Here is a 27,004-nt window from a genome sequence, read left to right on the forward strand (position 1 = left end):
GGCCTCGACCACCTCCCTGGACAACACATTCCAGGGTTTCACCACTCTCATGGTGAAGAACCTCCTCCTCACATCCAGCCTGAATCTCCCCACCTCCAGCTTCATTCCATTCCCCCTAGTCCTATCACTACCTGATAACCTGAGAAGTCCTTCCCCAGCCTTCCTGTAGGCCCCCTTCAGATACTGGAAGGCGACAATTAGGTCTCCTCGGAGCCTTCTCTTCTGCAGACTGAACAGCCCCAACTCCTTCAGTCTGTCCTCATAGGAGAGGTGCTCCAGCCCTCTGATCATCCTCGTGGCCCTTCTCTGGACACGTTCCAGCACCTCCACATCCCTCTTGTAATAGGGGCTCCAGAACTGGACACAGTACTCCAGGTGGGGTCTCACCAGGGCTGAGTAGAGGGGGAGGATCACCTCCCTCGACCTGCTAGCCACACTTCTCCTGATGCAGCCCAGGATCTGATTGGCTTTGCGGGCTGCAAGTGCACACTGAGAGCTCATGTTGAGCTTTTTGTCCACCAGCACCCCCAAGTCTCTCTCCTCAGGGCTACCCTCCAGCCAGTCACTGCCCAGCCTGTATTTGTGCCTGGGATTGCCTCGACCCAGATGCAGGACCCTGCACTTGCTCTTATTGAACTTCATGAGGTTGGCCTGTGCCCACCTCTCCAGCCTGTCAAGGTCCCTCTGGATGGCCTCCCTTCCCTCCAGCGTGTCTGCTGCACCACACAGCTTGGTGTCATCAGCAAACTTGCTGAGGGTGCACTCAATGCCACTGTCCATGTCCCCCACAAAGATGTTGAATAAGACAGGTCCCAGGACTGATCCCTGAGGGACTCCACTTGTCACTGGCCTCCACTGGGACATGGAGCCATTGACAGCCACTCTTTGGGTGCGGCCATCAAGCCAGTTCCTTATCCATCTAGTGGTCCACCCATCAAACCCATGTGTCACCAGTTTGGAGACCAGGATGTGGTGTGGGACAGTGTCGAAGGCTTTGCTCAGGTCCAGGTAAACGACATCAGTTGCTCACCCCTCATCTATTAATTTTGTCACCTGCTCATAGAAGGCCACCAGGTTGGTCAGGCAGGATTTACCCTTGGCAAACATTTAGCCACAATGTCCCCTTTCTTAAAGGGACAGCCTCAAACGGTCACACTGTGGCAACAAGCACCCCATCCAGTCTCTTTCAAACACCTCCAGTGATGGTATCACAGTATCACAGTATTGCCAAGGTAGGAAGAGACCTCAAGGATCATTGAATCCAACCTGTCACCACAGACCCATGACTAGACCATGGCACCAAGTGCCACGTCCAATCTCCTCTTGAACACCTTGAGGGATGGTGACTCCACCACCGCCCCTGGCAGCACATTCCAATGACTAATGACTCTCTCGGTGAAGAACTTTCTCCTCACCTCCAGCCTAAACTTCCCCTGGCACAGCTTGAGACTGTGTCCCCTTGTTCTGGTGCTGGTTGCCTGGGAGAAGAGACCAACCCCTTCCTGGCTACAACCACCCTTCAGGTAGTTGTAGAGGGCAATGAGGTCTCCCCTGAGCCTCCTCTTCTCCAGGCTAAACAATCCCAGCTCGCTCAGCCTCTCCTCATAGGGCTTGTGCTTGAGGCCTCTCACCTGCCTTGTTGCCCTTCTCTGGTGTGACCGTTTGACGCTGTGTCTTTAAGAAAGGGACAGTACTGTGGCTGAATGTTTTGCAAACAAAGGGACAGGTCTAAACGAATTTCATTGGTGGATTGGTAGAATGCAACTTTAAGTTTTGAGTCCAACTGAGACTTTCCTCAGTTCGCCCTTCCCTCCCTTTCCAGCTTGTCAGCTTCTAGGCTCTCTGCCAGACTGACCTTGGACTGATGAGTGTGAGGCCTACAAACCTACTAACATTTTGCTCTAATTTATAACTGCTTTTAATTAACAACTTCTCCTTTCCTCTCTTTCTAACCCTCTTTGGGGAAAAAGGGGAGAGAAGGGGGGTACAGGGGGGAGAACCCTCCTCAGCAGAGGAGGGAATTTCGTTCCTGTATTACTTTGCTGTATATTTCTGTGTATATATTGTAAATACTGTAAATTGTGTATATATACCCTGCATACCCTAAAACTGCTTGTAAATATAGCATTTCCTTTTTGTTCCTCCGGCTGTGGCTAGCTGTGGTTTCGTTTATTTCTCTTTCTCTTTGTGGGGGGAAGAAGGCTGTGCCTTCCTCTCAAACCCATGACATCTGGACACGTTCAAGTGTCTCAATGTCCTTCTTAAACTGAGGGTCCCAGAACTGGACACAGTACTCAAGGTGCAGCCTAACCAATGCAGAGTACAGGGGCACAATGACCTCCCTGCTCCTGCTGGCCACACCATTCCACCACCTCCCTGGGCAGCACATTCCAATGGCCAATCTCTCTTTCTGTGAAGAATTTCTTCCTAACATCCAGCCTAAACCTCCCCTGGCACAGCTTGAGACTGCGTCCTCTTGTTCTGGTGTTGGTTGCCTGGGAGAAGAGACCAACCCCCACCTGACTACAACCTCCCTTCAGGGAGTTGTAGACAGCAATAAGGTCTCCCCTGAGCCTCCTCTTCTCCAGGCTAAGCAACCCCAGCTCCCTCAGCCTCTCCTCACAGGGCTGTGCTCCAAACCCCTCCCCAGCTTTGTTGCCCTTCTCTGGACACCTTCCAGCAACTCAGCATCTTTCCTAAACTGAGGGGCCCAGAACTGGACACAGGAATCAAGGTGTGGCCTAACCAGTGCCCAGCTCTGCCCTTCTACCTTGTCACCAAGACCACCTGTGGGCTCCTTGTTTGCTCCTGTTCCGTTTGCTCCTCTTTGGCCTTTATTTTGTTTCCCCTATTTTTTTTTTCTTTTTTTTCTTTATTTTTGCACAGGGCAGAGAGAGCCCTGGCCCTGTCTAATCCTCTCTCTCTCTTTTTTTCTCCCCCAGCTTTCCCTCTTCTTTCCCCCCTTTAACACAGTGAGAAACGGCGGGAGTTGATGTTCATCTTGGTGACCCCGATGAGCTTGAGGGGCATGGAAAGGCTGAAGGAGTTCACAAGGGGGAAGTCACAGAAGAGGTCCGGGAGCTCATCCCGCTCCTCCAGCTCATAGGTGGCATCGTTGAGCATGCGCTGGTGCAGGTGGCAGGTCTGCTCTATCTTCAGCTTGTTGATGTCGCTGTGGAGCCGCATCAGCTGCCTCGCCAGCTGCTGGTCCTGCAGGCGCATTTCTGCCTGAAACACAAGGCAGAGGGTGGGGGCAGAGGAGGGCATTAGAGAGGGCACCGCAAGCTGCCCTCGACGCTACTCCCTGCCCGCTGGAAAGGGTTGCCCTACAGCAAAGAATGGCTTTCAGCCTGCATATGGCTACATTTGGCCACACCTTGAGTCCTATGTCCAGTTCTGGGCCCCTCACTTTAGGAAAGATGTTGAGTTGCCGGAAGGTGTCCAGAGAAGGGCAACAAAGATGGGGAGGGGTCTGGAACACAGCCCTGTGAGGAGAGGCTGAGGGGGCTGGGGTTGCTTAGCCTGGAGAAGAGGAGGCTCAGGGGAGACCTTCTTGCTCTTTACAACTACCTGAAGGGAGGTTGTAGCCAGGTGGGGGTTGGTCTCTTCTCCCAGGCAACCAGCACCAGAATAAGAGGACACAGTCTCAAGCTGCACCAGGGGAGGTTTAGGCTGGATGTCAGGAAGAAATTCTTCACAGAAAGAGAGATTGGCCATTGGAATGTGCTGCCCAGGGAGGTGGTGGAGTCACCATCACTGGAAGTGTTTAGGAAGAGACTGGATGGGGTGCTTGGTGCCATGGTTTAGTTGATTAGATGGTGTTGGGTGATAGGTTGGATGCAATGATCTTGAAGGTCTCTTCCAACCTGGTCTGGTATATTCTATTCTATTCTATTCTATTCTATTCTATTCTATTCTATTCTATTCTATTCCTAGTCTAGTCTAGTCTAGTCTAGTCTAGTCTATAAACCAGAGCTGGTTCACAACAGCCAGCATCAGCAGGCTCCACATCCCCCAGAGCTGGCCTCACTGATCTGAACTGGCTCTTGGGACAGGACCTCCATGGTTTCCCACAGGAGGAAGAACAACTATCTTGCAGGCTAATGAACTAAGTGTTTCAGAGGGTGGTTTTGCTTTTCTGCCCCTGGCACCTTACTTTGGAGAGTGGAAGATCCAGAATTGAGGGAATAAAAAAGAGCTTTCACATTTTTTAATGCACTTATTTTTGAATTCCAACCCATAATTAAGCAGAAGATTTATAGCCACAGGATATTGGGGGTGGTGAAGGGAGGAGGTGAACACTCAGTCCAAGAATCAGCTTTTGACTGCAGAAAAGAAGCAGGCAGAGCTGGAAGAGCAGCTGCTGACAAGGCAATCCCCACATCTCACCCTGCTTCCCTCCTCACAGACAAGCAGCAAACTGTAACAGCTACAAAGGAAAGAAGGTGATAGGGAGAAGCTAAACCTCGTGACTTAAATCTCTCTCCAATTGCTGGGTACAAGAAGAGAGCAAAGCTGATAAATGCTCTGAGGGCAGCTAAATCTGAATCATATTGGTTGGAAGAGACTTTTAAGATCATAGAATCAGTCAGGGTTGGAAGGGACCACAAGGATCATCTAGTTACAACCCCCCTGCCATGGGCAGGGACACCTCACACTAGATCAGGCTGGCCAGAGCTTCATCCAGCCTGGTCTTAAACGCCTCCAGGGATGGGGCCTCAACCACCTCCCTGGACAAACCATTCCAGAGCTTCACCACTCTCACAATGAAGAACTTCTTCCTCACGTCCAGCCTGAATCTCCCCACCTCCAGCTTCATTCCATTAATTCACAGTACCACAGTATCACCGAGGTTGGAAGAGACCTCAAAGATCATCAAGTCCAACCTGTCACCCAACACCTCATGACTAATAAACCATGGCAAAAAGTGCCACGTCCAATCCCTTCTTGAACACTTCCAGTGATGGTGACTCCACCACCTCCCTGGGCAGTACATTCCAATGGCCAATCACGCTCTCTGTGTAGAACTTCCTCCTAACCTCCAGCCTAAACTTCCCCTGGCTCAGCTTGAGACTGTGTCCTCTTGTTCTCGTGCTGGTTGCTTGGGAGAAGAGACCAAACCCCATCTGGCTACAACCTTCCTTCAGGTAGTTGTAGAGAGCAATAAGGTCTCCCCTGAGCCTCCTCTTCTCCAGGCTAAGCAACCCCAGCTCCCTGTTCCAACCTGGTTAATTCTATTCTACTCTATTCTATTCTATTCTATTCTATTCTATTCTATTCTATTCTACTCTACTCTACTCTACTCTACTCTACTCTACTCTACTCTACTCTATTCTATAGGTGCCCAAGACTGGGATAGGAGGGTGACAGAACTGTGAACTGGGTTCTACTAAAGCAGGAGCCAGCAGATGCTAAACCTGTCTAAGGTAGATGTGGAGGGATCTGAGATAAGGTTCTGGTGTTGTGCACACAGCATAAAAAAAGAAAGGGAATATTGTTCTTCAGCTATTCTGCCACAACAGTTTGAAGAACTTGGTGTCACCATGGAGAGTTGACTCGGGGGCAAGCAGGTTACCACAGGAGCTTACAGAGAATTTTGAGTTAAAACCAACCAGCCAAAAGAAGACTAAAGCAGAAGGGAAAATTAGGCAAACACTTGGAGATTAGATCCACTAATCACTGTTAAATAAAGTGGCCAGCTGTCATAGTTTGGGCTGGGTGCCCTCTGCTACAGGGGGGCTTCCTGTGTCCAGAAGTCCAGCCCAGTGGGTGGACACAGGAAATTAGGTTATTTCCTACCATGATCCCTTGCACCACTATAAGTTTTACGGCGGGGTCTAGCACTTCCTCTTTCCTTCCTCTTCGCCACCCGGTAACTGGGGTAGAGATCTCCCAGCCATGGGCCTGGTTAGGCCCAAGGCCACGGGGGGGATGGGCAGTCTCAGATCTGGCCAGCTGAGAGTAGCCTAGCAGTGGGGGGGGGAAGGAGGAGCCCTGGGGGTTTTGGGTGCACCCTCAGGTGGGGATGGGATCTTTCTGGGTCTGTTTTGGGGTTCTTGTCACTGTGTTTCTAGTTCTTTGCAAGCACTCACTGTTCTCTATTTAAACTTTCCATCACTTTTGCAATCTGTTTGTCTGAGTCGTTATTTCTGTGTGTGGTGGGGAGGGGGGGTCTGCCCCAACTTATTACATTTTGGCGCACCAACGTGGGGCTGGCTGTTGTGCCCACTCTGCAGATCGATTGCAAAGGATGGAGAGTTTAAATTTAGTTCTGGGCGTCGGTTTGGGTTTGGCAGTTGGGGGCTCAAGTGATGTTGCCGGGGCGACCGTGTGAGTTCTTGTGGATTGCGGGGGGATAACTGGTGTGCGGCCGGTCGCATGGACCCTCTCCTATTTCAAGCAGGGGTGGTTCTCGACCATCGGCATTGGAGTACCGCTTGAGAACGCAGAACCTGCCCTTCCTCCACGGCGGGGAGCGAAGCGGGGGAGGGGCAGCGGTGAGCAGATCAGAGTCAGGTCCATTCTCACTGCAGGGATAGAGCCAGCTGTGGCGAGCGGGCGAGCCAGCTCCCGAAACCCTGGGGGACCGACGGGGACTCCAGCTGTAAAGCCGTTTTCAAGGGCTCTGAGAACGCATGTATGGCTTTCGCTGGAGAAGCCGTTTGAGTGTCCGAGGGGTGGAGGTGATTTTGACTCTGTGCCACGGCGGTAGAGGCGGGCAGAGCCCTGCTGTGTGCCGAGCGGCGGCGGTGGGCCCGGCTGTGCACTCGGGCTGCAGTAGGGCCGGCTCCAATCTATTTCCCCGATTTTTGGATGAGTTCCGAAAGTGGCGCTGAGCGCCTGGTTCCACCTCCCTTCTTCTCAGTAAGCTGTGGTGCAGCCCTTCCCTTTTTGGGGGGAGGTGTGCAGCCAGATGCTGTCATGCCTCGGTACACCTAGTGGGGGGGCGGAGTGCCTCGGACATGCATCCGTGTAGTTTTGGACCGCGGATGGAAGCAGTTGGTTGCGGCACCCTGGATGGATTGAAAAAGGCAGTAGTGGAGTTGGATTATTTCGACTGGCCTGCCCCAGGGGTGGAGAATATGCCGCCGAGTGAACATAGGTGAGAATAAAGGCTTGGCTGAGAAGTCGTGAGGCTTTTCCAGGTGACCAGGATGTCCAACGAATCCATGGAGAACTTGCACCGCAGGAGAATGAGCTCTGCATCGCTGGGAGGTTCCATTGGTTGAAGGAAGAAGAACTGGAATGGATAGACACTTGAGCCTGAATGAGAGATTGTTTGGGTGGGCGCCCAGATGAAGATAAGGACTTCGCCGGACATGTCATCAGAAGTTTTCTGATTGGATTATGTGTTTGGGTGCAGGGATTATGGTATGAAATAAGGGGTGGCTCCTGTTGTAGTTTGGGCTGGGTGCCCTCTGCTACAGGGGTGTTTCCTGTGTCCAGAAGTCCAGCCCAGTGGGTGGACACAGGAAATTAGGTTATTTCCTACCATGATCCCTTGCACCACTATAAGTTTTACGGCGGGGTCTAGCACTTCCTCTTTCCTTCCTCTTCGCCACCCGGTAACTGGGAGAGAGATCTCCCAGCCATGGGCCTGGTTAGGCCCAAGGCCACGGGGGGATGGGCAGTCTCAGATCTGGCCAGCTGAGAGTAGCCTAGCAGTGGGGGGGGGAAGGAGGAGCCCTGGGGGTTTTGGGTGCACCCTCAGGTGGGGATGGGATCTTTCTGGGTCTGTTTTGGGGTTCTTGTCACTGTGTTTCTAGTTCTTTGCATGCACTCACTGTTCTCTATTTAAACTTTCCATCACTTTTGCAATCTGTTTGTCTGAGTCGTTATTTCTGTGCGTGGTGGGGAGAGGGGGTCTGCCCCAACCTATTACACCAGCATAGAATCTCCCACTGAGGGAGCTCCTAAACCACCAACAACCACAAGGGCAGATTCAAGAGACAGATCCTCCTTCCTACAGCCCTGATGAAACACCTCTCCCTGACCCCCATCAGATATGGGCTGTTGAACCAGCAGTGCCCTTACCTGCTCTATTCATCTGAGTGCTGAGATCTAATTAGAGAAGGAGGGGAGGGGGGTGAATGGCTAAAAGGTTCTAACCATTGTAGTGCCATTGGGTAGCTGAGTGTGTCCAGAGAAGAGCAACAGAGGTGGTGTAGGGTCTGGAGAACGGGTCTTAAGAGGAGCTGCTGAAGCAACTGGGTTTGTTTAGCCTGCAGAAAAGGAGGCTTAGGGGAGCTCTTCTCTCTCTCTACAACTGCCTGAAGGGAGGTTGAAGCAAGGTGGAGGTTGGTCTCTTCTCCCAAGGAACAAGTGATAGGACAGGAGGAAATGACCTCAGGTTGTGCCAGGGGAGGTTTGGACTGAATATCAGGAAATAATTCTTTCCAGACAGTGAAAGCCATGGAAAATACAATGACTGATTGTTGCCTTTTCACCTAGGGCTGAAGGCAGGTAGGAACAAGGAGTTGCTTGTTTCCTCAGTTTTTCTTTTCTCTTTCCCCCCTGTTGTAGAAGTTTGCTAACTACCAGGGACAGGAAACCTCTTACCAGTTCCTTCCTGAGCCACGTCAAAGCTCCGTCGATGCTCTCAAAGCCACCTATTCTGCCTGAGGTAAGAGTTGTCTTGTCCTGGTTAGGACTCCCATTGAGATGCAGCTGGACCTTCCTCAAGGAGACAGTGTCCTCCATGGCCTTTTTGGCCTCAGTCCCCTCCTCCTCTCCTGATGGCTGGGGGCTCTTCCATGCCTGCTCCTCCAGCTTTGCCTTCCACTCCAAGTAGGATGGGCGCCTGGTCTCCAGCCTCAGCTTCTCTGTCAATGCCTTGAGGCTCCTCAGGTGGTCATCAGGAGAAATAGCGCCTCCAGAGCCGAGATCTGCATTGTCTGGAGCCTCTTCTATTTGGATTTTGGGTAGAGACATTCTCCCTGGGAGTCAAATAGCATAGGAGTGTACTGCAAGCTGCTAGGGATGGAGATGGAAAACCCTCAAGGCTGGATCAGCTCTGGCAGCTTGACAGATGCAGCCCCCCAGAGAACAGATGTGGTGGTGGTAGCTCCTGCTCAAAAACTGCACCAGCCCTGGACAAACACCTAGGAGAAAAGCAGAGGGTTGGTTTCCAGTTTGAGAAGGAAAAGGCAGCGAGAAGGGAGAAACAGCGCAGGGATTGAGGGCTTTGGGAGAGGCAGAGTACAAGGTGCTCCTAGGGTGTGTTACTTTGCTCCAGCTATCTGTCTGCTTTTGGGACAGGAATAGACAGGTTCTGGCTTTGAAGGAAGCTCTGGTTACCTGCATCTCCAGTTTTAACTCAAGGGGCCATGAAAGGGTTGCCAAGGATGCCAGGAATTGCTCACAGACCCCTCTGGGGTTGTAGCACACAACTTGAGGTTCTCTGGAGGCAGCAGTGGTTGCTGCTGGGGGCCAGGGTATATTTGCATGCTTTTTTATTTCCTGGCTGACAAACCTACACAGCATCATGGAATCACAGAATGGTTTGGGTTGGAATGGACCTTTAAGGGCCATTTACTCCTATCCCTGTGGGCCAGGTTTCCACTTAGCCCAAACAGGACAGGGTGAAGTAGGAGAGCCCAAATATCTCCAAGGAGTCTGAGCCAAATGGAGAGTTGAGAAGGGTGACTTCTTCATCCCCACCCCACTCCCCCCACCCCTCACCACCCTCCCTGTTTTACAGATTTATGTTGGGGTCTAGGTTTACTAAAGATGCCAATCTGCAGCCACAAGATTCAGCTCTCTCCTGTCCAGCAGGCTCAAGGCAGGACCGTGGTCTTCAGTCAAGAGTGGAAGTTGCTGGGGTGCTAGCATGGTTGGGGTGCTAGCATGGTTTGGGTGCAGATGCCTGTGATGAGACTTGGGAGATCTGGACTTGTGGTTTCCAGCCCTGGCCATATCCACTCTTCCACTGGGAGTGGTCTCAAGGGTTCCTTTCAAAACATGACAGTAGAGGACTAACAGAAAGACACCCAGAACTTCCTCCCAGCTGCTTCTTCTGCCACTGCATGTGGGCTCAGAGAAGCTCTGCCCCATCTGGTCTACCAAACCAGGGGACCTAGGGGGACAGAAGATTCAAAGGACTCTGCAAGAGTTAAGCTCAGGCAGCTTTTGTATTTGTTTGCCTGCAGGATCAGATAAGAGACTTTCTCAAGGTCGTAAGCTCCTCTGTGACTGAGCTAGGAATAGATCCAGAGCTCTCATCTACACCTCCAACACAAAACACCTTTTTGCCTGCTTGGTAGCATGCCCAGCCAGGATGCAAGCAGCTTCCTAGCTGGATGCACTAAACCAGAGCAATAGGAGTCACTCAGCCATTCTTTACCCTGCTATTTGTGCCCACAAAGACGTGTGTAGCTCTGAAATCCAGACCATAATTACGCCTCTGAAACCTTTTCAGTAGAGGAGGTTCAGTTTAAATTAAACACCAAGAGAGAGTCAGATTTATCCCCTAATTGTGTGCAGGCACATGAGCTGAATGAGGAGCTGATAACACACAGGCAGACAGTCTGGGGGTGGAGAATTAGTCATGTTGTGGTCTCATTCCTGCTCCTGTTTATGTTGATGAGAGGGAGCAAACACAGACACTGGAGCAGGTTGAACCCAACAGCTCTCACGTCTGGAGCAGCAGCAGTTTGCCTCCTTCCACTGAGAAAAAAGTCGAGGCAAGGGGAAAGCAAGAGGACTGCCCTGTCACAGCGTCACCTCTTGCACCACCTCTTCTCACACAGAGCTAAGGGCATGTTGGTGAATTTCACTGGCCTCCAACTCCAGCATGCCAAAATCAATAAAGGAAAACACTTAATGCCTTTAAGGACCTCACCACTGAGCTTTCTCTTTTTTGCTGCTGTTCATTGACATGGTGATTGCTAGGGCTGGCCAAGAACAGCAGCCCAACAGAGCTTGATGCAGCTCTGCACTGGGCTGTGAGGTTTCATATGTTCAATGTTTTGGGTTTCAAATGTTCAATGTTTTAGGTTTCAAATTGTCGTAGTTTGGGCTGGGTGCCCTCTGCTACAGGGGGGCTTCCTGTGTCCAGAAGTCCAGCCCAGTGGGTGGACACAGGAAATTAGGTTATTTCCTACCATGATCCCTTGCACCACTATAAGTTTCACGGCAGGGTCTGGCACTTCCTCTTTCCTTCCTCCTCGCCACCCGGTAACTGGGGTAGAGATCTCCCGGCCATGGGCCTGGTTAGGCCCAAGGCCACGGGGGGATGGGCAGTCTCAGATCTGGCCAGCTGAGACTAGCCTAGCAGTGGGGGGGGGGAAGGAGGAGCCCTGGGGGTTTGGGTGCACCCCCAGGTGGGGATGGGATTTCTCTGGGTCTGTTTTTGGGTCTCTCTCTCTCTTGTCACTGTGTTTCTAGTTTTTTCTGCACGCACTCACTGTTCTATTTAAACTTTTCATCACTTTTGCAATCCGTTTGTCTGAGTTGTTATTTCTGTGCGTGGTGGGGAGGGGGTCTGGCCCAACCCATTACATTTTGGCGCACCAACGTGGGGCTGGCTGTTGAGCCCACTCTGCAGATCGATTGCAAAGGATGGAGAGTTTAAATTCAGTTCTGGGCGTCGGTTTGGGTTTGGCAGTTGGGGGCTCAAGTGATGTTGCCGGGGCGACCGTGTAAGTTCTTGTGGATTGTGGGGGGATAACTGGTGCGCTGCCGGTGGCTCGGACCCTCTCCTGCTATTTCAGGCAGGGGTGGTTCTCGACCATTGGCATCGGGGGTACCGCTTGAGAACGCGGAACCTGCCCTTCCTCCGCGGCGGGGAGCGAAGCGGGGGAGGGGCAGCGGCGAGCAGATCAGAGTCAGGTCCGTTCTCGCTGCGGGGATAGAGCCAGCCGCTGCGAGCGGGCGAGCCAGCTCCCGAAGCCCCGGGGGGCCGACAGGGACTCCAGCTGGAAAGCCGTTTTCAAGGGCTCTGAGAACGCGTGTATGGCTTTCGCTGGAGAAGCCGTTTGAGTGTCCGAGGGGTGGAGGTGATTTTGATTCTGTGCCGCGGCGGCAGAGGTGGGCGGAGCCCTGCTGCATGGCAAGCGGCGGCGGCGGACCCGGCCGTGCGCTCGGGCTGCGGCGGGGCCAGCCCTAGTCTCTTCCCTGACTTTTTCGGACGAGTTCCGAAAATGGCGCCGAGCACCTGGCTCCACCTCCCTTCTTCTCAGTGAGCTGTGGTGCAGCCCCTCCCTTTCCAGGGGGGGTGTGCAGCCGGATGCTGTCTTGCCTTGGTACGGGTACGCCTAGTGGGGGGGCGGAGTACCTCGGACATGCATCCGTGTAGTTTTGGACCGCAGTTGGAAGCGGTTGATTGCGGCACCCTGGATGGATTGAAAAAGGCAGTCGTGGGTTGGATTGTTTCGACTGGCCTGCCCCAGGGGTGGAGAATATGCCGCCGAGTGATTACACGTGAAAAGTAGAGGCTTGGCTGAGAAGTCGTGAGGCTTTTCCAAGTGACCAGGATGCCCAACGGATCCATGGAGAACTTGCACCGCAGGAGAATGAGCTCTGCATCGCCGGGAGGTTCCACTGGATGAAGGAGGAAGAACTGGAATGGATAGACACTTGAGCATGACTGAGAGACTGAGTGGACACCCAGATGAAGATAAGGACTTCGCCGGACATGTCATCAGTTTTCTGATTTGATGATGTGTTTGGGTGCAGGGATCATGATATGAAATAAGGGGTGGCTCCTGTCATAGTTTGGGCTGGGTGCCCTCTGCTACAGGGGTGTTTCCTGTGTCCAGAAGTCCAGCCCAGTGGGTGGACACAGGAAATTAGGTTATTTCCTACCATGATCCCTTGCACCACTATAAGTTTCACGGCGGGGTCTGGCACTTCCTCTTTCCTTCCTCCTCGCCACCCGGTAACTGGGGTAGAGATCTCCCGGCCATGGGCCTGGTTAGGCCCAAGGCCACGGGGGGATGGGCAGTCTCAGATCTGGCCAGCTGAGAGTAGCCTAGCAGTGGGGGGGGGAAGGAGGAGCCCTGGGGGTTTGGGTGCACCCCCAGGTGGGGATGGGATTTCTCTGGGTCTGTTTTTGGGTCTCTCTCTCTCTTGTCACTGTGTTTCTAGTTCTTTGCATGCACTCACTGTTCTCTATTTAAACTTTCCATCACTTTTGCAATCTGTTTGTCTGAGTTGTTATTTCTGTGCGTGGTGGGGAGGGGGTCTGCCCCAACCCATTACACAAATGTTCAATGTTTTAGGTTTCATATGTTCAATGTTTCATATGTTCAATGTTTTAGGTTGGAAGGGACCTTTAAAAGAAGGCACTGGCAATGAGGCTGGGGAGGGGTTTGGAGCACAAGCCTTGTGAGGAGAAGCTGAGGGAGCTGGGGTTGCTTAGCCTGGAGAAGAGGAGGCTCAGGGCAGACCTTCTTGCTCTCTACAACTCCCTGCAGGGAGGTTGTAGCCAGGAGGGGGTTGGTCTCTTCTCCCAGGCAACCAGCATTGGAACAGGAGGACACAGTCTCAAGCTGTGCCAGGGGAAATTTAGGCTGGAGGTGAGGAGAAAGTTCTTCCCAGAGAGAGTTGTTGGCCATTGGAATGTGCTGCCCAGGGAGGTGGTGGAGTCACTGCCTGGAGGTGTTCAAGAGGGGATTGGATGTGGCACTTGGAGCCATGGTTTAGTTAGTCATGAGGTGTTGAGTGATAAGTTGGACTTGATCTCTGAGGTCTTTTCCAACATCAATGATTGTATGATTCTATGATTTAGAGGGCATCTAGTCCATCTGCCCTGCAGTGAGCAAGGTCATCCTCATCTAGACTAGGGTAGCAACTCCTAGCAAAGACAATATTGTGTTGTAAGGCTGACTTTTGTGAATGCCACTTCCACAAAGCAGAGCTCCCCCTCAACCTCTCATGTCTTCAGCATCCTCAGGGTGGAAAAGGCCTTGGCTCTCTGAGCTCTGGGTGCAACTCAGTTAGCTTTTACACTATTGCACTAAAGTCTGGAGCATGCCTGTAATGGGTTGGGGCAGCCCCCCTCCCCACCACGCACAGAAATAACAACTCAGACAAACGGATTGCAAAAGTGATGGAAAGTTTAAATAGAACAGTGAGTGCGTGCAGAGAACTAGAAATACAGTGACAAGAGAGAGAGACCCAAAACAGACCCAGAGAGATCCCATCCCCACCTGGGGGTGCACCCAAACCCCCAGGGCTCCTCCTTCCCCCCCCCCCCCCGCTAGGCTAGGCTAGTCTCAGCTGGCCAGATCTGAGACTGCCCATCCCCCCGTGGCCTTGGGCCTAACCAGGCCCATGGCCGGGAGATCTCTACCCCAGTTACCGGGTGGCGAGGAGGAAGGAAAGAGGAAGTGCCAGACCCTGCCGTGAGACTTATAGTGGTGCAAGGGATCATGGTAGGAAATAACCTAATTTCCTGTGTCCACCCACTGGGCTGGACTTCTGGACACAGGAAGCCCCCCTGTAGCAGAGGGCACCCAGCCCAAACTACGACAATGCCCTTTTTCTCCACCCCACTGCCATCTCCCCCTCCCCATCACCACTGCCCAGCAACCGTGGAGGGATTTGATTTTACTGCCCTGAAAACAGCAGGGATCCAACCCATCCTTCACCTCAACCCAGAAGAAACATGAAGCCTCTCATTAACTCTGCAGGGACACCTCCTAAACAGGCATGCCAGTTCCCCAGCCTGTTCAAATGGAAAAATGATGGAAAGGAGCCAGCTTTAATTTCCTATCAATATCTTGGACTTGAATCAAAGGCCTGCTGCAGAAAAGAAAGTGATCTGAAAAGGGTAAGTGTGTGAAAAGTATTTGTGTGTGAGGTTGTAACACAAACCTCTTTGCTGCCTGAGAGCTACATAATTCCCAGGAACAAACCCGGCCTCTACTTCAAATCAACAGATGTCTCTCTGCCTCAGGCTCAATTTACCCCTAGGCTGGCCCTTCACAAGGGAGTTTCAGTGGTTAACCCTTGATTTGTCTTCGTTATCACACTCACCAGTCTCAGGGCATTCATGTCTAATTAAGTAGTAAGAGGAGTTCACCCAAAAATGGGCTGAGGGTCTGCTCCCACCTCGCCAAGACCTGTGCTGAGAGGTTTCCCCTTCCCCCTGTGGGAATCCTATCAATCCTGAAGGCACTGAGCACACATCAGGGGAGGTTTAGGCTGGATGTTAGGAAGAAGTTCTTCACAGAAAGAGAGATTGGCCATTGGAATGTGCTGCCCAGGGAGGTGGTGGAGTCACCATCACTGGTGGTGTTTAGGAAGAGACTGGATGGCGTGCTTGGTGCCATGGTTTAGTTGATTAGATGGTGTTGGGTGATAGGTTGGATGCAATGATCTTGAAGGTCTCTTCCAACCTGGTCTGGTCTATTCTATTCTATTCTATTCTATTCTATTCTATTCTATTCTATTCTATTCTATTCTCAGCACTCAAGGTGTGGCCTAACCAGTGCTGAGGGGCACTGAGAGGTGCTAACATCAGCATCAAGCTCTGCAGGTTCAGGGGGTGAGGAGAACTCTGAGCCTGAAAGGACAGGCTGAAGAAATACTGAGGTGGAGAGAGAGGTGCTAACATCAGCATCAAGCCCTGCAGGTCCAGGGGGTGAGGAGAACTCTGAGCCTGAAAGGACAGGCTGAAGAATACTGATGTGGAGTGAGAGGTGGGGGGATGGTGCCCAGTGTGCATTCCCTGTGCAAGGAGACCTGTGCTTGCTTTGCTTCTCTTCTCAGCACAGTGAAAAGGGATGAGGTGGGGATGGTTGAACTCCCTCGGGGGTCTAGCAGCGGGTTGGCAGCAGGGCAGCGAGGAGGAGATGCCTGTGCAAGGGGGTTGCCATAGCAATGGAGTAAGAGAGGACTCTGCTGCGTGGTGGTGGATAGAGGCTCCTGAGCCTCCTCTGGGCATCAGAAACACAGAGGCCTGGGGCAGTGGGTGAGGGAAGCAGAGGCCCACACAGGTCAGCACTGTAGCTCCTTGGAACTGGTGGCTCCTTTTCACAGTCTGTGTATGAATCACTCCTTTCCCCCTGCTAAAATGACCTCACTCAGAAGGGGAGATGTTGTGCTGTGTGGGCTTTGGTGAATCCAGGCTCTTCCTTACCATGGGGACCTCTGCCATGGCCCTCCCCAGCATGCAGCATGGCTGCAGCAGGCAGCTCTGCAGAAGGCTCCTGCAGGGAGGAGAGCAAATCATTCCCTCAGCCACCCCACTGACTCCCAAACAATCTCTCTCTGCAGTACCCAAAACCTGCCTCTCCAAAAAAATTATCTGCTTTCCAAAGGCCTTTCTTGCCTGTCCCAAAGTGACCTTCAAGCTCCTTCCCAACAAAAGGAGAAGACACCAGAAGCCTGAAGATCTGCTCAGCCCTGGAGCCAGGACTCCCTGCAGAGCAGAGGTCACAGAACCATAGAATGTTAGGGGATGGGAGGGACCTCGAGAGATCATCCAGTCCAACCCCCCTGCCAGAGCAAGATCAACTAGAGCAGATCACTCAGAAACTCATGCAGGTCCCTGATGAAGCTGGTGCTGCCATGATCAGAGACTTTCTGCCTGCTCAGAATGTTTGGGGCAGGATGGAAGGACAGGGAGGTGGTGGAGTCACCATCACTAGAGGTGTTTAAGAAGAGACGGGATGAGGCACTTGTTGCCATGGTTTAGTTGATTAGATAGTATTGGGTGATAGGTTGGACTTGATGATCTCAAAGGTCTTTTCCAACCTGGCTAATTATATTTCTATTCTATTCTATTCTATTCTATTCTATTCTATTCTATTCTATTCTATTCTATTCTATTCTATTCTATTCTATTCTATTCTACTCCTATCCTATCCTATCTATTTGCCTGTGCAAGGCTGGAGAGGTCATGGCAGAACCCTCAGCAGTGACCACTGGATATAGTGTCCATGGAGACACCCTGGTCACACTCATGTGGGCTGTGAGCTTGTCCCTTTTTCCAGAGGCAAGGTGATGACACTGGAGTGACCAATCTGGGTGTTAGAATCATGGTCACAGATCTACAGCACCGCAAAACCTTGGCTGTGCTGCATTAACAGCTGGACTTCATGATTCAGCAGTGTCCTGGCCTGTGTTAGAAACAGTGTGACCAGCAAGACCAGGGAAGTTATTGTCCCACTGTACTCAGCACGGGTCGGGTTCTACACATTGGCCACAGCGACCCCATGCAGTGCTACAGGCTGGGGTCACAGTGGCTGGAGAGCGGCCAGGCAGAAAGGGACCTGGGAGTGCTGGTTGATAGTAGGCTGAACATGAGCCAGCAGTGTGCCCAGGTGCCCAAGAAGGCCAATGGCATCCTGGCCTGGATCAGGAACAGTGTGGCCAGCAGGAGCAGGGAGGTCATTCTGCCCTGTACTCAGCACTGGTTAGGTCACACCTTGAGTCCTGTGTCCAGTTCTGGGCCCCTCAGTTTAGGAAAGATGTTGAGTTGCTGGAACGTTTGGAGCACAGCCCTGTGAGGAGAAGCTGAGGGAGCTGGGGTTGCTTAGCCTGGAGAAGAGGAGGCTCAGAGGAGACCTTCTTGCTGTCTACAACTCCCTGAAGCCAGGTGGGGGTTGGTCTCTTCTCCCAGACAACCAGCACCAGAACAAGAGGACAGTCTCAAGCTGCACCAGGAGAGGTTTAGGCTGGATGTTAGGAAGAAGTTCTTCACAGAAAGAGAGATTGGCCATTGGAATGTGCTGCCCAGGGAGGTGGTGGAGTCACCATCCTTGGAGGTGTTTAGGGAGAGACTGGATGGGGTTCTTGGTGCCATGGTTTAGTTGATGAGATGGTGTTGGATGATAGGTTGGACTTGATGATCTTGAAGGTCTTTTCCAACCCGGTTAATTCTATCCTATCCTATCCTATCCTATCCTATCCTATCCTATCCTATCCTATCCTATCCTATCCTATCCACACTGAGTACTGTGCTCAGTTTTGAGGCCCTCACTACAAGACAGACATTGAGGTGCTGGAGCACATCCAAAGAAAGCTAACAAAGATGGTGAAAGGTCTGGAGCACAAGTCCTATAGAAAGCAGCTGAGGCAACTGGAGAAAAAGAGGCTGAGGGAAGACCTTATCACTCTCTACAGCTGCCTGAAAAGAAGTTGCAACTAGATGAGGGTCAGTCTCTTCCCCTAGACAACAAGCAATTGGACAAGAAGAAATGAATATTAGAATATTAGAATAAACCAAACCAGGTTGGAAGAGACCTTCAAGATCATCGTGTCCAACCCATCAACCAATCCAACCCACCCAAACAGCTAACCCATGGCACCAAGCACCCCATCAAGTCTCCTTCTGAACACCTTCAATGACGGCGACTCCACCACCTCCCCGGGCAACCCATTCCATAGCGCAATCACTCTTTCTGTATAGAACTTCTTCCTCAAGTTGCACCAGGGGAGGCTTAGGCTGCATGTTAGAAGAAACTTCTCCACTGAAAGGGTTACCAAACACTGGAAAATGCTCCCCAGGGAGGGAGCCTGGTTGAATCAGCATCCCTGAAGGTATTTAAAACATGCACAGATGTGGTGCTAAGGAGCATGGTTTAGTACCAGACTTGGCAGAGTTGGATAATGATTGAACTTGAGGATCTTAGAGGTTTTTTTCAACCAAAATGATTCTGATTCTGCATCTGGTGACTCTACCTTCAGGTCTCCTTGCAGAGATGCCCATGCTGGCTGTGTCCCTTTGGGCACACACAGACCAGACTTCCAGCCTCATGCATGAGAAAAGCCCAGGGAAGAGACCACATTTCTGCCCCTGGGTTGTTCCAGATTGCAATGGGCTTGCAGGGGTTTGGTGGTCACAATGCCACACCACACAGTGGGCTGAGATATGTGTACAACACTCATCTTCATGGGGTTCTGAGCTATTCCTGCCCATTTACTGTCATGAAAAAAACACCCAGCCCACAAGACTTCCCAGACAAGCGGGAATGCTAAGATCAGCAGTGGGGAAGCAGCCCCTCCTGCTGCTTTGGCCCTTCAGATGTGGACATGGCATTCACAGATACGTGGGGGAAAGAGGGAAGAAGTGAGGCTTTCCTTTCATGCATGACCTGGAGCAGGGTGAGGGGCTGCCTTGGCACATCCTTCAGCCCAAATGACTTCCAGAAAGATCCTTAAACACTGCAGTGGTGTGAGAAGAGGAGCTACAGAAAAACCCATCTGCCTGGCCAGAGAAGCAGAGCAGAAAGGGAAGAAAGAAATAAGAGGTGCCCAGTTTGTACTCATTGCTCCAGCATCACTGGCAGAGCCAGAACCCCTTCCTGTCTAGCTACATTTTATCCCTCCTGCATCTCCTGCACAAAGCCAAGCAGGCGCCTTAGGAGGAAGCAGGGCTGAGATTACTGCCTGCTTCAGAAGGACCCCACCAGCTCCATTTTCAGCTCATCTCAGCTCCCCTTGATCAGCAGATTTCCAGCTGTTATGTGGAAATCCTGCAGGAAGATGGATATGGAGAGATATCTGGCAGTTCTGCAAACCAGTCTTGCAGTAAGTGGGAAGCTGGACAGGGCTCAATGCTCTCAGCCCATCAGCCAAAACCAAGTATGGTTACTTTTAGAGGGAAAGAGATTAAGCAGCAGCAACAAAGGCAATGCTCTCAGCGATTGCACTGCATCAGCCTAACATCATCACTCCGTGGTTGTGTTAGGTCCATGGCTGGACTTCATGATCTCAGAGATCTTTTCCAACCAAAACAATTCTATGATATTGTCCTGCTCTGGCAGGGGGGTTGGACTTGAAGATCTCCAGAGGTCCCTTCCAGCCCCTAACATCCTGTGATCCTGTGATGATTCTGTGATTCTATCCACCCTAGTCATCTTCTGGTAAGGATTGCTGAGGTGAAGTGAGCCATAAATTACAGGAAGGAATTGCTTCTCCGTGCACTGCCCCAGGATCCTAGCAGGTTTTGGGACCTAGTCTTGGAGGTGGCATGCCTAACCTGACCCCAGAGGTGCCTTCCAAGGATCTGTGGCTCGGCAGAGCCAGTTCCTTCCCTTATTTTCCCTGCTGGCAACCCACAGCTGTGTTTCAGTGAGGAAAGAGCAGAGGCAGTAAGCAGGGACCTCTGTGCCCGTGCAACCAGGCTAACGCGAAGAGCTGGGACTCCTTGGGCATGAGCCAAGTCAGGCTGAGAAATGCTCCCTTCCCAGGAGACTAGCAGGGGGAGTTATTTTTCCCTAAACGCAGCACGGCAGACAGAAGGGTGTGTTTTCAGGGGAGGAAAAAAACCAGAAAGTTCCTCTTTCTGCTTTCCTGGGCTTCATTCTGCTCAGCGCTGAGCTCACCTCCTGCAGAGACAAGCTTCAGGGCCAGCTCCCATTCCAGACCCGAAGTTAAAGCGATCGGGGGGGGGGGGGGGGAGCGGGGTCAGCCCCGCGGCGATCCCTTTAATCCCCTTTACACGCTCCCTGTCCCATCCAATTAGCCACCGCGGCGGCTGCCCCGGCGCTGATCGCACAGCCTCTGTCCTCAGACCTGCCTCCAAACAGCGCTGAGCTGCGCTCTTGCTATTTAACGTGATTCAAGGCGAGCTGCTTTAAAGCAAACCCTGACTCCCTTCCCACAGAAAGGCTGATTATTAATTTTGTATTTATTTTTCTCCCCCCGCCCCCCTCCCGCGGTGTCTCTGCTACGTTTGCCAAGCACCTAATGGCTGCAGAGCTATTGCAAGCCTAGAGCCTGGGAGAAGGTAGATTCCTCCCATTCTGTGGGATTTTTTTTGGAGGGGGGGGTTATTTTGGTTTGGGGTTGGGTTTTTTTTGTTTGTTTTGTGAGGATTTGGTTTGGTCAGGCAGGTCCCCTCAGGAGGTGGTATCGCTGCAATGGGCATTCAAAAGGGGAAGGGAGACGAAAGATGCAAATAACAGCGACAGTCCCAGCATGCTGAGATGATGGCTGGCAGAGAAAAGAACCCCAGCAGCCAAAACAGGTTCATTCCCACTGGAAAGTGGGGAGTCCAGGGGATGAGCAGACAAAGCCCAAGGTAGCAGCTGGACATAGCTTCTCACTGGAAACAAGGCACTCGGTTTGCATCCTTCCACTGAGGGCCCTGGGGTAGGAAAGCTCTGTAGGACAAAGCGGTGCCACATAACACAGGGGAGCATCACAGGGCAACAGGAAGGGTTCATCTCGGCCCTGTGTGGCTGCTCTTGGGGCGGGGGGTGAGGTGTCAATCTGTATGCACGGGGCAAGGTGCAGGCCACAGGACGTGCTCAGTGTGGGTGCAGGGCTGTGCCTGCACGGCACCAGGGGGTGCTGGCTGGGAGGGCGTGTGGGCTGCCAGTATGATTGTGGCAATTAGCCCCAAGCTGTTACGAGGGCTCTGAGGAAGTTCTGGGTGATTTTTCTTTGTTTTCTTTTTCTTTTGTTTCCCCCCCCCCACCTCAGTGTTAACTTGAGCTGCCAGGGCCAGACGTGAGCAGGTGGGAACCTGCTCTGCTCAGTGCAGGAGTGCCTGCTTCAGAAATCAAAGGTAGCTACGCCCTGCGAGGCCACCACGCTTCATCCTATTATGCCTGCACTGCACAGGCTGATAAACTGTCCCAGGGCTCTTGCAAATCTTGGGGAGGGGGGCAGGGGCAGCAACAAGTCCCAAAACCTGGTCAGACTCTTCACTCTTGGACCTTATCCAGTGCCCAAAAAAATCCCCCCTGAAGATGCTGAGTCCCCTGACGCTGCTCCCAGCCGAGAGCAAAACCCGCAAGCCTCATTGTACAGGAGGATTTGAACCCTGCCCTGATTTGCAGCCTGTCCCAAACAATGGGGAGCCACCATGCCAGCCACCTCCAGGGGATACCAGTGAGGCAGGAAATTGTGGTTGGATAACGCCAGCTCCTAACCCCACCATACCGTAGGTGGCACAACAGCCCCCAGCGCTGAACTTCACGGCACATTGGGTCCCCCTGGCCCCAACCTCAGTGTTCCCAAAGGGACCTGGTCCTTGCTGCTACTCTTTTCCACAGAGCTAGAAAAGCCGGGGGCGGGGGGAGGGGGGGAGTCCCCTCTAGTGCTGTGCATCTCTCCAACGGCTTCCATCCCGAGGGCAGGGATGGCTACCCTCCCCTGGAGACCCAGCGCGGCGTGAGCAACAAACTTACCGAGGAGCTGCTCAGCGGGGAGATCGCACGGACATCTTGGCTCCCTCTTTCTGCCTCGTGTCTCCAACTTGGTATTTGCAGAGCAGTGCCACCAGTACCTTCAGGAGACTGTCTCATCCTCCTCCCTGCCTTGCTTCAGAAATCTCTCTGTGTGTGTTGGTTGTTGGGTTTGATTCTTTTACTTTTCTTTTTCCTTTTTAATTTATTTTATTATTTAAGGGACTTTTTTTTTTCCCTGTCCAGCAGTTGCGTCAGGCTTGTTGCCTGGAGACAGGCGAGCTATTCCAGTTTGAGCTTTTCAGTCCAGATTTCCTCTCTCTCTCTTTCATTCATACCATCAAGCCCTGAACCTACCTCCCACCAAGCAATAACCCTGGAGAGACCTGAAAGGGAGGAGCCGCACAGCCTGGGTCCTAAACATCCTCCGACTCCAGCACCCAAACGAAGGAGGAGGGGGAGAGATGCCCTGGAACGGGTAGCAGGGATGAAGCGGTGCTGCCGAGGACAGGAACCCAGGAGCCTTTGGGCAGGGAATGGCCGAAGAGCTGGTGTGCTCCCGAAGGAGCCTTCCTGACACGAACCGCGCTGCTCTCCCCACGGCTCTTCCCGTTGCACACCGCGGAAAGCTGTGAGCCCTTTCCAAGGAGCCTGGGCTCTTTCTGGCACTCAGGAGAGGTTTGGGATAACGTTTTCCAGACACCACGTCTTGCCTGAGGGTCAGCGTGTGTGTGCGGAGAGAAGTTTTGCAAGGCTGCATCAGCATCTCCGGGAAGACCAGGGGTGGGGATCTCCGGGCACCGGGGCTGCTATTCCCTTTCTGGCACAATACACCTCTGGACAGAAACCAGCTCAGAAGGCAGCCTTTGCCTGGATTTTGTACTGGGAAAGTGCCTGTTGCTCCCAGGAATCCCGTAGTGGGGCTGGAAATCATTTTAACTGCTTCCAAGAAGGGACTGATAGAGACATGTGCCCCAGCTGCTGGTTGACTTGGGGCCAGAGGCAAAGGCAGGGAAGGGAGAGAATTTCATTTCTTCACTAGGAGCTGGAAGTTAACCCCTAAAAGCCTGGGGACAGCTCTCCAAAGCATCCCACGCATCTGTCCCAGTGGGCAGCTATTGCACATCTGGTGTCTCAGGTCTGTTGGGGTGGTGAGAAGAGCCAGAGGTGAAACCAGCAGCCCGGCTGAAGTGCATGTACACTAATGCACGAAGCATGGGCAACAAACAAGAGGAGCTGGAAGCCTTGCTGCAGCAGGAAAGTTATTATGTAGTTGCCATCACAGAGACGTGGTGGGACGACTCACGTGACTGGAGCGCTGCAATTGATGGCTACAGGCTCTTCAGTAGAGACAGGCAAGGAAGAAGGGGTGGAGGGGTGGCCCTGTACATCAGGGAGGCACTAGATGCCATTGAGCTGGAGATCAGGGACCATCAGGTTGAGTGCCTGGGGGTGAGAATTAGAGGGAAGGCCAACAGGGCTGACATCCTGGTTGGAGTCTGTTATAGACCACCCAACCAGGAGGAAGATGTTGATGAAGCATTCTATAGGCAGCTTAAGGCTGTCTCTGTTCGTCGGGCAGCCCTCTCGGGACAGCACCAAGACCAGCAGCAGCCGGGGACCAGCTGCTGCTCTCCTTTTCGGGCTGCGGGAATTGCCAGCACTGCGGAGTTTCCTGCTGCCATGAGGCTAGGAGCAGCAGTCTTTTCACGTGGCTCAGACTCGTGATCTCAGCTGCGGGAGCGGCTTAATTTAAAAGGGTTTGCTGGGGCTCGCGGGGACTCTGTTCGTCGGGCAGCCTGTATTCTCTTGTACTCTCTTGTGCTCTCACGCGCTGCCACACTTTTTCTAAATTTTTTTTTTTTTGTTTTGTGCTGTGGCCAGGGACAGGCATGGTTGTAACTTGCAGCAAAATCTCCCTAAAAAAATCAGTGTCGACCCAGACTGAGGTAGAACACAAACAGGTAGCTGTCCAGGTATCTGGCTGTAGAGAGTGCTGGAGCCTGGCTCTTGAGATGGAGGGTAGTGGGGGCAACTCTTGCATAAGGTGTGAGCAGATTGACTATCTGCTTAATCACAGGTGGCCAGACTGAAGGATGAGGTTGCTAGCCTTAGAAATGTAAGGGAATGTAGGAAAGAGATGAACCAGAGGAGGAAAGAGATGAATCAGAGTAAGCAGGCTCTGCAGGCTCCCCCAGCAGAGGCTGGTTATTCAAAAAGCAGAGGGGAATGGACGCAGGTTCCTCTCAAAAGACACAAACTAAAACCTCCTTGCCTCCCCTCACCTTCCCCGCTGCTCTTGGAAAACAGGTATGGGGCACCGGAGATTGAGGGTGAGGTGATCCTGATGCCGGAGGACCCACCATCTGGGGTTCTCCCTGAGGTTAAACAGTCTGAGGTTAAAGAGTCTGAGGTTAAACAGCCTAAGGTTAAACAGCCTAAGGCAAAGCAGCCTAAGGTTAAACAGCCTTCCCCTGGCATCAGGACCTGCTCCCTCAAAAAAAAGAGGAGGGTAATTGTCATTGGTGATTCCCTTCTGAGGGGAACGGAGGGCCCCATATGTCGGCCTGACCCATCTCATAGGGAACTCTGTTGTCTGCCAGGAGTCCAAGTTAATGATGTTACGAGAAGGCTGCCTAGCCTGGTGCAGCCCTCTGACTACTATCCCTTACTAGTTATGCCATTGAGATGGAGATTAGGGACGATCAGGTTGAGTGCTTGTTGGTAAGAATTAGAGGGACCTGTACATCAGGGGGGCACTAGATGCCATTGAGACGGAGATTAGGGATGATCGGGTTGAGTGCTTGTGGATAAGAATTAGAGGGAAGACCAGCAGGGCAGACACCCTGGTTGGAGTCTGTTATAGACCACCCAACCAGGAGGAAGATGTTGATGAAGCATTCTATAGGCAGCTTAAGGCTCTCTCAAGATCTCCGGACCTTGTTCTCATGGGCGACTTCAACCTGCCTGACATCTGCTGGGATCTCAACACAGCAGAGAGGAGACAGTCTAGGAGGTTCTTAGAATGCATGGAGGACAGCTTCTTATCCCAGGTGCTGCGAGAGACTACCAGGGGCAAGGCTATGCTTGACCTCCTCTTCACCAACAGGGAAGGGCTGGTAGGTGATATGGTGGTCGGAGAGTGTTTAGGGGCCAGTGACCATGAGATAATTGAATTTTCAGCATTTGGTCAAGCTAAGAGGGGTAGCAAGAAGACCTCCACTCTGAACTTCTGGAGGGCAGATTTCAGGCTACTCAAGGAACTAATTCAGAGGGTTCCTTGGGATAAAGCCCTTAAAAACAAAGGGGTCCAAGAGAGCTGGACCTACTTCAAGGAAGAATTGTTGAAGGCGCAGGGACAGGCTGTGCCAATGTGCCGGAAGATGAGCCGCCGGGGCAGACGGCCAGCCTGGATGGTTAATGAACGTTTAATAGAACTAAGGGAAAAAAAGAGGGTGTATCACCTTTGGAAGAGAGGGGAGGCAACCCACTGAATGTTTAAGGATGTTGCCAAATCATGTAGGAAGAAAATTAGGGAGGCAAAAGCACACTTGGAGCTTAAACTGGCCTCTGCTGTGAAGCACAACAAAAAGCCCTTCTATAAATATATTAATAGCAAGAGGAAGGGAAAGGACAACCTCCACTCCTTGGTTGACATGGAGGGAAATGTTGTATCAAGGGATGAGGAAAAGGCAGAGATACTTAACACCTTCTTTGCCTCAAGTTTTACTAGCAGGACAGAACGTCTTCCTGACAGCTGGCCTCCAGAGCTGGCAGAAGGAGCCAGGGAGCCGCACTTTCCCTGAGTTCCATGAGGAGGCGGTTGGAACTCTCCTTAGCAGCTTGGATCCCCACAAGTCCATGGGACCAGATGGGATTCATCCTAGGGTGCTGAGAGAGCTGGCAGATGAGCTGGCCAAGCCACTATCCATCATTTTCCAGCAGTCCTGGCTCACTGGAGAGGTCCCAGAGGACCGGAAGCTGGCCAACGTGGTGCCCATCCACAAGGAGGATCGGTTGGATGAGCCAGGGAATTATAGGCCTGTCAGCCTGACCTCAGTGCCAGGCAAGATCATGGAACAGGTCATCCGGACTGCAATCACACAGCACTTACAGGATGGCCAAGGGATCAGGCTCAGCCAGCATGGATTTAGGAAGGGCAGGTCCTGCCTGACCAACCTGATCTCCTTCTATGATCAGGTGACCCGCCTGGTGGATGTGGGGAGGCCTGTGGATGTAGTCTACCTGGACTTCAGCAAGGCCTTTGACACCGTCCCCTATAGCAAACTGCTGGCCAAGCTGTCAGCCCATGGCTTGGATGGGAGCACACTGCAATGGGTTAGGAACTGGCTGGAGGGCCGAGTCCAGAGAGCGGTGGTGAATGGTGCCACATCCAGCTGTCGGCCAGTCACTAGTGGAGTCCCCTAGGGATCAGTGCTGGGCCCTGTGCTCTTTAACATCTTTATTGATGATCTGGATGAGGGCATTGAGTCCATCATCAGTAAATTTGGTGACGACACCAAGCTGGGGGCAGGAGTTGATTTGCTGGAGGGTAGAGAGGCTCTGCAGAGGGACCTCGACAGGCTGGACAGATGGGCAGAATCCAACGGCATGAGATTTAACACATCCAAGTGCCCGGTTCTGCACATTGGCCACAACAACCCCATGCAGTGCTACAAGCCAGGGTCAGAGTGGCTGGAGAGCAGCCAGGCAGAGAGGGACCTGGGGGTGCTGGTTGATGGTAGGCTGAACATGAGCCTGCAGTGTGCCCAGGCAGCCAAGAGGGCCAATGGCATCCTGTCCTGCATCAGGAATAGTGTGGCCAGCAGGAGCAGGGGGGTCATTCTGCCCCTGTACACTGCACTGGTTAGGCCACTCCTTGAATACTGTGTCCAGTTCTGGGCCCCTCAGTTTTCGTA

The 27,004-nt window shown here is 52.4% G+C and overlaps 1 protein-coding gene across 1 annotated transcript; it reads right to left on the reverse strand.

Annotated features, from left to right (window-relative positions):
* Nucleotides 1-945: 945 nt before the first annotated feature.
* FAM167A (family with sequence similarity 167 member A) lies at nucleotides 946-22,177 on the reverse strand. Its single transcript, XM_068143218.1, has 3 exons — nucleotides 22,089-22,177; nucleotides 8,560-9,101; nucleotides 946-3,228 (listed from the first exon to the last, which is right to left on the reverse strand). The coding sequence occupies exons 2-3, from the start codon at nucleotides 8,929-8,931 to the stop codon at nucleotides 2,965-2,967; spliced, it is 636 nt and encodes a 211-aa protein (XP_067999319.1). The 5' UTR covers nucleotides 8,932-9,101; nucleotides 22,089-22,177; the 3' UTR covers nucleotides 946-2,964.
* Between the last annotated feature and the right edge of the window lie 4,827 nt (nucleotides 22,178-27,004).

The sequence above is a fragment of the Melanerpes formicivorus genome, unplaced genomic scaffold (assembly GCF_026170545.1).
Source record: "Melanerpes formicivorus ecotype bairdi unplaced genomic scaffold, bMelFor1.0.p_v2 SCAF_9, whole genome shotgun sequence".
Lineage (NCBI taxonomy): Eukaryota > Metazoa > Chordata > Aves > Piciformes > Picidae > Melanerpes > Melanerpes formicivorus.